Genomic DNA, 11,134 nt, shown 5'->3' with positions numbered 1-11,134 from the left:
CGCACTGCTAAAGCTAACTCTCTCTCCTCTGCTCTTGTCCTTCTAGACCTGTCTGCTGCCTTTGATACTGTGAACCATCAGATCCTCCTCTCCACCCTCTCCGGCGCGGCTCACTCTTGGATTACGTCCTACCTGACCGGTCGCTCCTACCAAGTGGCGTGGCGAGAAGCTGTCTCTGCACCACATGCTCTCACCACTGGTGTCCCCCAGGGCTCAGTTCTAGGCCCTCTCCTATTCTCGCTATACACCAAGTCACTTGGCTCTGTCATATCCTCACATGGCCTCTCCTATCATTGCTACGCAGACGACACACAACTAATCTTCTCCTTTCCCCCTTCTGATAACCAGGTGGCGAATCGCATCTCTGCATGTCTGGCAGACATATCAGTATGGATGACGGATCACCACCTCAAGCTGAACCTTGGCAAGACGGAGCTGCTCTTCCTCCCCTGGGAAGGACTGCCCGTTCCATGATCTCGCCATCACGGTTGACAACTCCGTTGTGTCCTCCTCCCAGAGTGCGAAGAGCCTTGGCGTGACCCTGGACAACACCCTGTCGTTCTCCGCTAACATCAAGGCGGTGACCCGATCCTGTAGGTTCATGCTCTACAACATTCGGAGAGTACGACCCTGCCTTACACAGGAAGCGGCACAGGTCCTAATCCAGGCACTTGTCATCTCCCCGTCTGGATTACTGCAACTCGCTGTTGGCTGGGCTCCCTGCCTGTGCCATTAAACCCTACAACTCATCCAGAATGCCGCAGCCCGTCTGGTGTTCAACCTTCCCAAGTTCTCTCACGTCACCCCACTCCTCCGCACACTCCACTGGCTTCCAGTTGAAGCTCGCATCTGCTACAAGACCATGGTGCTTGCCTACGGAGCTGTGAGGGGAACGGCACCTCCGTACCTTCAGGCTCTGATCAGTCCCTACACCCAAACGAGGGCATTGCGTTCATCCACCTCTGGCCAGCTGGCTCCCCTACCTCTGCGGAAGCATAGTTCCCGCTCAGCCCAGTCAAAACTGTTCGCTGCTCTGGCACCCCAATGGTGGAACAAGCTCCCTCACGACGCCAGGACAGCGGAGTCACTCACCACCTTCCGGAGACATTTGAAACCCCACCTCTTTAAGGAATACCTGGGATAGGATCAAGTAATCCTTCTACCCCCCCCTTACCCCAACCCACCCCCCAAAAAATAAAAACATTGTAAAGTGGTTATCCCACTGGCTATAAGGTGAATGCACCAATTTGTAAGTCGCTCTGGATAAGAGCGTCTGCTAAATGACGTAAATGTAAATGTAGATTAACTTAAAAAAGTAGAATGTTAACACAGTCTATTTAGTTTTATTTATTTACAATAATCATTAGAGCTGCAAATAATTTTGACGCCTATCTTTTAGAGAATTTTTTACAAAATGTACTTTGAGCAATTGTATTAGTATGAAATAATTACATATTTTTTTAGCATACAATATAGCTCAGTATTTGTATTATTTATTTTATACGGTCTTTTTTGCCCATCTTTAGCAAGGGTGCCAATCATTTGAGGTGACTATTTGATTGTAGCGACTTGTAACCTTGTCAAGAGGTTCAGATCTATTGGTTCAACGGTGTAAAAGTGTTTACCATACAAATTTGATGTATGGTGTCAGAAGTGATGAGCAACTTAATCAGAAACTTGGCATAATGGCTAAGGTATCGGGTCGACATTGGACCGGGATTCGAGCAGTCGGTTAGGGCTTTCCCTGAATTCACTGCAGTGTCTTTGAAGTCATATTCTTTAAAAATCTATGGGTACATGTCAGTAGTTAAGCAGGAAGTCTTACAGATTACACATTTAGGTCTAGTAGCTTTATTTTGCTTGAGTAAAAGTAGTTTTAGCTCAATTGCACTATTTTAACTGTATAGCTTTCTCTTTTACATAATTTGAATAATGTGATTGTTTGGTTTAGCTGAAAGATTGGCAGGGAAACTAATTTGGAATGGCAATTCAACATCAATTAATACTTAATGTGTCCTCAAAAAACGGATAACCACTCAATTCATTCATATTACAATATGTTGTAACCTTTATTAAAAATGGTATAAACTGCTAGTTTACTTGTATAAAAAAATTCAACATTTACTCTAGCTCATGGTCACGAATGTCTAATGTACAGTTCTTATTTATAAAAAAGAAATGTGTGATCTTCCACCTCATGTCTGTTTAATCAGCAATCAGTTGTTTACTCACAATATTATCTTGTGCCTGAGTGCAGGCTTTGAACTTGGTAAAGAAAATACATTCTTGTTGGAATAGGTCAGCTGAATAGCACAATTCTTTGCATGTTCTCAGTTTGTTTTGAATAAGAAAGTAATTACTTCACTAAAAGTACTAAAAGTATGCATGAAAGTTGGGAAACTCATTATGATTCCAAATACCAATTCATGTTTGAAAGCTGAAAAGCTTCTGCAACCTTAAGTATTACCAAGGTTTAACACCACCTTATGTTTGCGCTTAATAAATTAAATAGGTTAAAAGTCATAACATAAAATGAGAGATATACCCATTACAATTCTTCATTTGTAAGGAGACAAATATAAGAACATACGTTATTTCTAATAGCAAACAAATGGCACCACATGCTAGGCCGTGAGGTTCAGCTAGCCGTGGTGCAAGAACTAACTGTATGGCTCAAGGCAATGTGTTTATAAGGAATACTGTACACGGTGCATATACTGTAGCACCAAACCATAGACCAAGACAAGGGTGCATCACATTGTGAGCATACTGAACACAATTCATGTTTTCGACAATGCCTCTTTGCTCTTGTAGCTCAAAAGACACAACCAAAGTTAAACTTTTGGAAGACAAAAGGTAAATTAGTCCCAATCACACATTGAGCTTTTGTGCAATCGTTCTGGTTTAGAAATATATTTTAAAAAAGTCAGACAGTCTGGAACAATTCTCAGACTGTCTCTATAGTAAAAAATATAGACTTGTATATTTATACAGAAATGTTTTAACAATCGTATATATTTTTTGAAAGAAAATATGTATAGTTCATGTAAATATGTTGTGCTGCTCTGAATTCATGTAGTGTAATAAGTACAATAAATTAAAACAAAAACAACAGTAAAAAAACAGAAGAGAGTACACACTCAAATACAAACATAAAGAAAATATACATAAGAAAAAAGGATTGTGAATTTGAAAAACTGTGAACCTTTTCAGATTAACATTTCATTGCACGGAGATGGATTTCACTTAGTTTCCATACAGAGGAAGGCGTGTAAATACTGTATGTTCGCACATACAAGACAAAAAGACAGTGGCACAAGATCAATGAAACAGTATTCGAGTTTTAAGTCTAATCTATGAGCCCACAATGATCTCCATAATGTGGTCAAGTTCATTGAGATCGGCTCTACAGCTGGAGTTGGACACAGGGCCGTGTGAGGAGGCCAAGCTGTCCAGAAAGTCGTAAGGCCCCATCTTTGGGGCACTCTGCATGCCTGTCAGCATGGTGTCCAAGTCATAATACGAGGCATCAACGTCAGAGAACAGCTCCTCTAGTGCCGGGTCTGACTCGGGGGCGCCGTTCTTGATCTCGAAAGTCCCGAACAGCTGCCCCGTTGCCATTTTAGTCCCCTCCCCAGACCCCGTCTCCTCCTCGTCCCCCGTACCTGAGTCTTCGCTGACCTCATCCTCCACTTCCACCACTCTCAGTTCCCCCCTGTCCCAGCAGTGGCCAATGGTCCCCAACAGGAGGGATGGGGCCCTGTCGCCGACAACCACAGAACACAGTGCCTTGTCCGTCACCACTTCCTCCTCGCGGCAGCCGTCGTAGCCCATCACTGAGTAGAGCTTAGGACCGCCGTCCTGCTGCTCCGGCGCCGGCGACTGGCACAGAACCTCAGTGTCCACCAGGCGATCAGATGGGCCATGGCCAGAGCCACCTAAGGCCTCGGTGACCACCTGCCAGCTGCCGTCTTGGGCCATCTCCTCCTGGATCTGGCGCACCGTGTTGGCGATGAGCACCGAGCGGCACAGGTTGGGCTCCGCCAGCATGTGGCACAGCTGCAGCTTGATCAGGGACATGTCCAGTAGGGACTGGCGCTGCAGGCTATAGGATGCCGCCACCGCCTTGTCGTCCACACCGTCAGAGAACGTGCGTTTGGTGCCCTTGGAGTACATGTTGGCCCTGTGGGGGGAGCCAAATAGCACTTTGGTTAGAACATAAAGCTTTTTCAGAAGTAACCTTTTCCATTCCGTTGTTTTGCTAGTTATGCTTAGTATTTCAATGTTTTATATTGTTCTGTAAAGATGCCAAAAGTGCACATGTCCTATTTACTTATAGTAATAAGATTTCTTAATAAAACACACTAGAATATCAGGATTAGGATTTCAAAAGGTTATGACAATTTGCTAATGCTAGAATTGAAAATGTTCAACTTGAGTGCACCTGAAAATATTATGAATAATGTACTTGTGTGTTAATTTACTTTTCTCTACCTTTCCTACGGTGACGCATATATACGGGGCGGCCTCCTCTTTTGCTCATCGCTCCTGCATGTTACTGAAAAACTTCGGTTCTTAACTCATTTTCAGGTCTTTTCAGACAGACCTGCAAGGTGCCTGCTGAGTGGAACATCCAATTTAGATCATCACACTGATAAAATAGTACAGCTTGCTACCATAATTCTTGGGATTGGAGCACACTCTAGCTCTCCAGTCTTGAAACGGGAAGCAAACTCAAAGCTTGTTTGTGTGCTACAGTAGAGAAAGAGAAAGAGGAACAATGCCAGTAAGGCATTCGTCTGAAGCGATAGGATCTTTGTTGATTATCCAACGTCCATTGAGCGCATCGTCCAATATGACATTTTAGTAAATGCCTGTTAAGACAAAGGGATTCAAAAATAAATTTCTGTTTACAGACAAAACAGAGAGACATCAACTTCAAACCAGGATTATTTAAAAAACGTTTCTTAGTTAATGTATCAAGAGCATATTCCGACCTATGTCAGTATTTGTAAATCATTATCATAAGTACATATCCCTAAAACAAATGAACACAGACTTGCTGGAGCCATTTGCAAGAAAAGCTAAACATGAAGATGTGGAAATTGGACCTATATCAATTCAAGAATAGTGCCTTAAACAGAAAAAGAGATCCCACTCCCGATGCAAGCATTTGTAATATTACCCCCCAAAATTAAGCTGAGTAAAGATAAAATGGCAGACACACACACACTGAAAATGGCTAATGGCTAAATAGCACTTTGTACATACATCCAGTACTGAGACGAGTGTTGGACACTTGCCTCCAGCTACGGCGGTCAGCCAACCAGGGCTGCGGGAGCCTAAAAGTGACTAACATCCAGCTAGAGCAGGGAGAACACATGACAGTAACCAGCACGTCAATGCACATTACATCCAATGTCACTGGGTGACCCGTGTGTGTGCAGAAGGGGGGAGGGGGAGATACACTGGAACTCTGCTACTGGGACCAGGTGCTGAGGAACTGTAAAAGGCTATGAGCAGCTAAAAATAATAATGCCCGCTTTACCTCCTCAATACAAATTGTTTGTGTCACATTGCATTGGGTGAGAACCTGAAGGTTGCTCGAGCTTCAGGAAGATGGAAGGGCAAGGGGCAGTATGCATCGTTTTGTACACCAAACCAATAAATGTTAGTTGCAGGCAAAAACAAAGAATCACATGTGTAATGCAAATTTTGTATTTCATATTGAAGAGTGGAATTTGTATGCAAATTGAGATTATTTGATTGATAGTCACAAAGATCACAGGACAGAATCTTGATTAACACCCGTTAGCTATAAGGGTAACACATAACATTGAGGGAGAGGGGTCAGTTACGGTTGAGATGAAGGCATGGGAGATCAGCCTACCTGACACAAATATGACCCCATTTTTGCCACACTTCTGAAATGGTGAGTCTGCAAATTATGAGCATTTACCATGGTAAGTAAACTCCCAGCTACCTCTTGTATGGCAAATCACAACAAAAACATGATTATCATTAATGATTTTCAAATTGCCTACAGTGGATTAGAATTTGTTTGTAACAAACTGTGTTTTTTTCCCAAAGTGAAAATGTTCCTCGTAAACTAGGACAGCTGAGTTTCTGCTGAGTTTGCTTCGACAGTGACATTAAACTCCAAGAGGGCCATAATGGATTGATGGGCTTGAAAAAATGATTGCCTGTATCATTTATTTTTTAACCATTAGTTTGAAATCAACCTTATACTGTAGTAGTTATTGAAAAAAATTAAACAACATATCTACAATGAGCATCTAGCCTTTTGGCCCCAGACGATAATTTGACCTCTACACGAGTGGATGTAAATTACACTTACACAAATTAAACCTAGTATCTTCAGTGGTGTCTTGTAAAGGTATAAAAATTCCTGCCTTGCAATCCTCATCCTCCAGGCCCGTTACATTGGCAGTGGCACAGTGGTGAATAACATACACTGTGTCTGTCGAATACAAATACCGACATTTCTATCAAACCAACATGGTACTTGCTATCCGGGATCCTTGTGATGTCCAACTCTGACAAAACCCCATTGAAATTTTAGCTGGTTATGGTTTGGGTTGGGTTAGGTAAGGGTTATGGTTAAGGTTAGGGTTTCGGGTAGAGATGTCCCAAGGATCCTGAATAGCACAAACCTACATGCCTCCCTACTGTGGAAGTTCCACCCAGCTAATGTTACTCCTCCCTTCCCCCCACCGTACTGACATGGTCACAATGCTGATTCATCGCCGGCCGGATGACAAATAGGCCTACCGCTCTGGCTACAATGGACGCATTCCTCTGCCCAAGCGTTGCTGACGCCTGCCAGATCTTACAATGCCTGGATAGGTATTTTACTTATCAGCTAACCACATCATATGTTATAGCAATCTGTCAGTCGATGACACAGTCGATAATGTGGCACACAACCATTGGCTGATGAACGCAATTGTCTGAGCAGGGGAACGCGAACATAGTAAAATAGCAGTAAAAAAATAAAAATGAATCGACGAGAGACTGGAAGCGGGGTAAAGCCTGTCGCCTGCTTCCCAGTCTAAACAGTTTGCATATAATTAATATTATGACAACATTTTGTGCCGTTTTGGTGTTCAGCAAGTTTTTCGGTAGCCGAAGTCTACACCCCTTCGTCAGTCATTGGTCAACAGTAGGGATTCTTCAATGAAGTGTTTGTTGTCATTCTATGATAGACGAGAAATACTGCATCAAACATCTTATTTAGATGCAGTGGCGTGTATTCATGGACGCCAAGGGAAGCCAGGCTTCCCCAAAAATGTACCCCCCCCAACAAACAAAACAATTATTACATCAAATGATTTATCTTTTGTCTCTCTGTGTTTCATAATTTTCCTTCAATTCGCAAGAGGCTGAATGTATCTCACAGGAGAAAGCATCCGAGCGAGCAAAACAGCGCATCTGAGCGAGTGAAACTCTGTCTCTCTACGTATAGGCCATCTACCTGATACGGCCTGGTCCAAACGAGTATGACATTGTTGCCGCCTGTAGCATTGAATGCAAGGGAAGCCACTAAGCATTTGGCCTCCCTTAACAAAAATAGTATAACAAATTAGCCAATCAGCGTTGAGTTAAACTGAGTGAGTTCAACTGTGAATGGTCCTGGCGGGGGGGAAAAGGTGTCAAGGGAAGCCAGATTGGATTTGGTGTCTTTCCTATCAAATCGCTTTGAGAGCATACATCATTAACATAAACAGTTTGAATTTTTGCATCTCGTTGTGTTGTTGTCCTCCGGTGGCTAGCTAGCTAAAATATGCCCTTTCCTAAATTAGCCATGGATGGAGATAGGGATTTGGACTTGTGGTTTTATTTAATTATCCATACTGGCGAATGATTATAACAGCGATTCTGATCCAACCATTAATCCATACATTGTTGTGCCCCTGTCCTGAGAGGATGGAAGTTCAATATGTAGCTAAATGTAGAAGGCTAATGTTAACTAGCTAACGTTGCCCACGAATGGAAGTTAGGCTAGCGAGCAAGCATTTTATCCAGGTAGCCTAGGACAACAAAAAATAAAAAAGTGTGTACTGTATGACAGAGTGATAGAACGTTTTGTCAACATGAAAGAGAGGAGGATGGCATTGGCGTTTCTCTACAAGTATGGTGAGTCAACATGTTTTTCTACTTGCACGAACGCGCGCGCACGCAAACAGAAATCAGAACCCTGGACAGCCACATCATATTTAGCTTATATTGATAGGACTAAATTGTTTTTTGGTATCTTTTAGTTGTCACTGTATTAGACTAAGCAGAGGTGATTTGATGATGTTGAAATGGTGCTGGAATAGTGGAGGCAACTCTTGTTTTCTTTGAGACTTGCGGTATCTCTCTGTGGTTCTAATTCAATAGTTGTTCAGTCGTCCCAAAATTTCGGAAACATTAACTTGCTTAACCATGCTGTAGATAATGTAACTGTCTGTAACATGCAATATGTGTCGTGGACTTCACCGGACAGAGGTTGTTATCCGGTTTTGTGATAAAACAAAGGTGTGGTTTAATTTATTCTGCCACTGTCTTCTTATTGTCTCTTCCTTTAGACACACACACATATACATACACATACACATATATATATATATATATATATATCTATATATCATGGTTGCAAGGCATATGAATTAACAGCAAACAATGCAATTACACATACAGTGTAGGTGTGGTCCTCTGTAGCTCAGCTGGTAGAGCACGGCGCTTGTAACGCCAAGGTAGTGGGTTCGATCCCCGGGACCACCCATACACAAAAATGTATGCACGCATGACTGTAAGTCGCTTTGGATAAAAGCGTCTGCTAAATGGCATATTATTATTATTATAATATGGGTTTTTTTGGGGGGGCGGGCTTCCCCTGTGATTTTACCCATGCACTGCTACTGGTTAGATGTAAAATTGCGCAACTAAGATCTTCTCTGCAAAAACGTACAAATTTAAGACCAATTTATTTAGTTATCTTAAATAAATTCTGACTATTTTGAGGAAGTGTATACTGGCTACGGCATCTCAAGATGGTCAAACAGTACTATTGCCACTTTTCTCATTTTTCAAGCAAAGGTATTTTAAAGGAGTATATGAGCACACTTGTTTCGGTTTGCCTAGGCGCCTGCCAAACTGAAGCATGCAGAAAGAAGCTTACGACCCTCAGCAAAAACGTCAACATTCATTAAAGATTTCTTGATTTATCTTAAATTTATTCTGACTATTTTGAGGAAGTGGCTGGCTATTTTGTTGCTACGGCGTCTCAAGAGGGAAACAATGTCATATTTTTCAAGCAAAGGTCTTTTAACGGAGTATGCAAGGTACAGATGTTCGTGTTGCCTAGCTGAGTTCTGTTATGAGCAAACCGAACCTAGTATGCGGGCGCCTTAACTGATCAATATTATGAGACAACAAAACTTGGTCCACCAGAACAATATACTTTATAATGTTTTATGTGTTGTCCCCTTAACTTACTTTTCAGACGCAAACATTGGAACTTAGAGGGAAAGGGAAGCGACAGAAAGGAAGCCATTTTGAATGTACTATCTACTTTTGTTAACTTCTGTTCGTTAAACACTAGTTAAAATGTATCCTGAAAGACCACGTCTGGTAAACCACATCAAATGGCTGATTACCAGGCTACAGGTGGCAAGATGTTACAATGTAAGAAATATATATGGAATGTTGACCGATAAATACCACTCGTGAACTTCCGCATTGAGCACTTGCGTTCGAAATCGACCGCGCATTTTTAACACATTCGAAGGGTATTTTATTTATAATTTTTTTTAATAAAGACCATTAACTCGTTACACTCAACACACATTACGTATTTAATATTTCATTTTATTTGGCTTACCTTTACAGAATCAGCTTTTTTAGCCGAGGGTTCATGTGCTCTTCGTAAATAAACGAATTAAAGGCGCAGCTCTCAGCTTCCCCCGATACAAAATTGTGTTCGAAGCACTGCTGCCAGGCAGCCAGATGCAGCAGAGGGAAGGGTGAAGTGGGCGGACACATAGATCTTGATCGACAGGCGGTTGCTTGAACTAGGGAAAACATGAACAAAAGCCACACTGAATAAACAGATTGCAGCACCGGTCCACAGACTTCTGACACAATACCCGCTCTGTTTGGGAAACATTTGAGGCTTACTGAATCTAAAATTAAACACAACTAGCTTGGATGAAAATGAAAGAGGAGATTGAACATGAACATATACATTTTTATCAGCCAAGTAATAGGTAAATAAACTATTTTAACTCAGGGCCAGGCTACATAGCCTAAAGATAGGAGACTGAATGGATCCATCACAAGACCTTTACAAAAGTATCAAGAAATTCAATGGTGAACAAAATAAAACAATCTTGTTATTATTTCAACACCTCAATAAAAAAATATATATATTAAAACATAAGCAAAATGTGATGAAACTAGGCTGCATTCTAGGTCACTGTCCAACCAAATGGGTCTGACCAGATAGCATATCAGGAAATGACCACTGCCACTGTGTAATTTGTAAATCCTTCAACAATGGGGTTTCCATTACTCTGTTTAGGACCGTATTTGCTTAAAAATACATATTTAGCTATTCTTAGTGTGTGAGTAGTGATTACACCCTCTCAACCCCCAACATATGTCCCATCTTTGCCTGTCAGCACACAGAAAGTGCAATGACAGCAGTACCACGGACAAGGCTGAGGTGCGACAACAAAGGCGACACTTAAAGGCGCAATATGGTCAATCCAACGTCTGCATTGGCCATACAGCATTTACTGCGATGCGGACTCCGCAGAAGTCAGAGCACACATACTTTTTGCGCCTCGCGGAGCAGCGCAGTTGTTGTGAAGTAAGTTGTCAAGGAAGTGAGTTTGTGTTTATACAGGACCTCCCGCCCTCGTCAATGCAGAGTGATACGTCAATGCAGAGTGATACGGAGCCCTCCGCATTGTTACAAAATGTGAGGCGCAAGGCGATGCGATATGGTGCTCAATTTGGCGTCTGCATGCCTCCAGAGGCTCCGCCATTGCGTCACACCATCCATACCGCGCCTCCGACCACATTTTCGTATCAAGCATAAATTGGCTGTAAAGTGAGAGAGACAGCT

At 42.3% G+C, this 11,134-nt stretch overlaps 1 protein-coding gene across 8 annotated transcripts; it reads right to left on the bottom strand.

The window, feature by feature from the left end:
• Window positions 1-2,044: 2,044 nt before the first annotated feature.
• On the bottom strand, window positions 2,045-10,020 carry cdca4 (cell division cycle associated 4). Of its 8 annotated transcripts, none has more exons than XM_045211268.1 (4): window positions 9,887-10,020; window positions 5,272-5,938; window positions 4,485-4,874; window positions 2,045-4,183 (listed from the first exon to the last, which is right to left on the bottom strand). In XM_045211268.1, exons 3-4 carry the CDS (start codon window positions 4,541-4,543, stop codon window positions 3,355-3,357), a joined length of 888 nt encoding a protein of 295 aa, XP_045067203.1. In that variant the 5' UTR covers window positions 4,544-4,874; window positions 5,272-5,938; window positions 9,887-10,020; the 3' UTR covers window positions 2,045-3,354. The 8 variants fall into 8 exon arrangements, with proteins under 8 accessions (XP_045067203.1, XP_041720928.2, XP_045067202.1 ...); XM_041864994.2 differs by having other exon boundaries at window positions 4,485-4,617; window positions 5,891-5,938; XM_045211267.1 differs by having other exon boundaries at window positions 4,485-5,938.
• Window positions 10,021-11,134: the final 1,114 nt, after the last annotated feature.

The sequence above is a fragment of the Coregonus clupeaformis genome, chromosome 36 (assembly GCF_020615455.1).
Source record: "Coregonus clupeaformis isolate EN_2021a chromosome 36, ASM2061545v1, whole genome shotgun sequence".
Taxonomy (NCBI): Eukaryota; Metazoa; Chordata; class Actinopteri; order Salmoniformes; family Salmonidae; genus Coregonus; species Coregonus clupeaformis.
The sequence above is the reverse complement of the archived record's forward strand: the minus strand, read 5'-3'. Positions and strand labels throughout refer to the sequence as shown.

Coding starts and splice junctions, on each gene's coding strand:
- cdca4 (XM_045211267.1), bottom strand. CDS start 4,543: ATGAGCAAAAGAGGAGGCCGCCCCGTATATATGCGTCACCGTAGGAAA. Junction 4,184..4,484: donor CGTAGGAAAGGTAGAGAAAA/GTAAATTAACAC, acceptor CTCCCCCCACAG/GGCCAACATGTACTCCAAGG.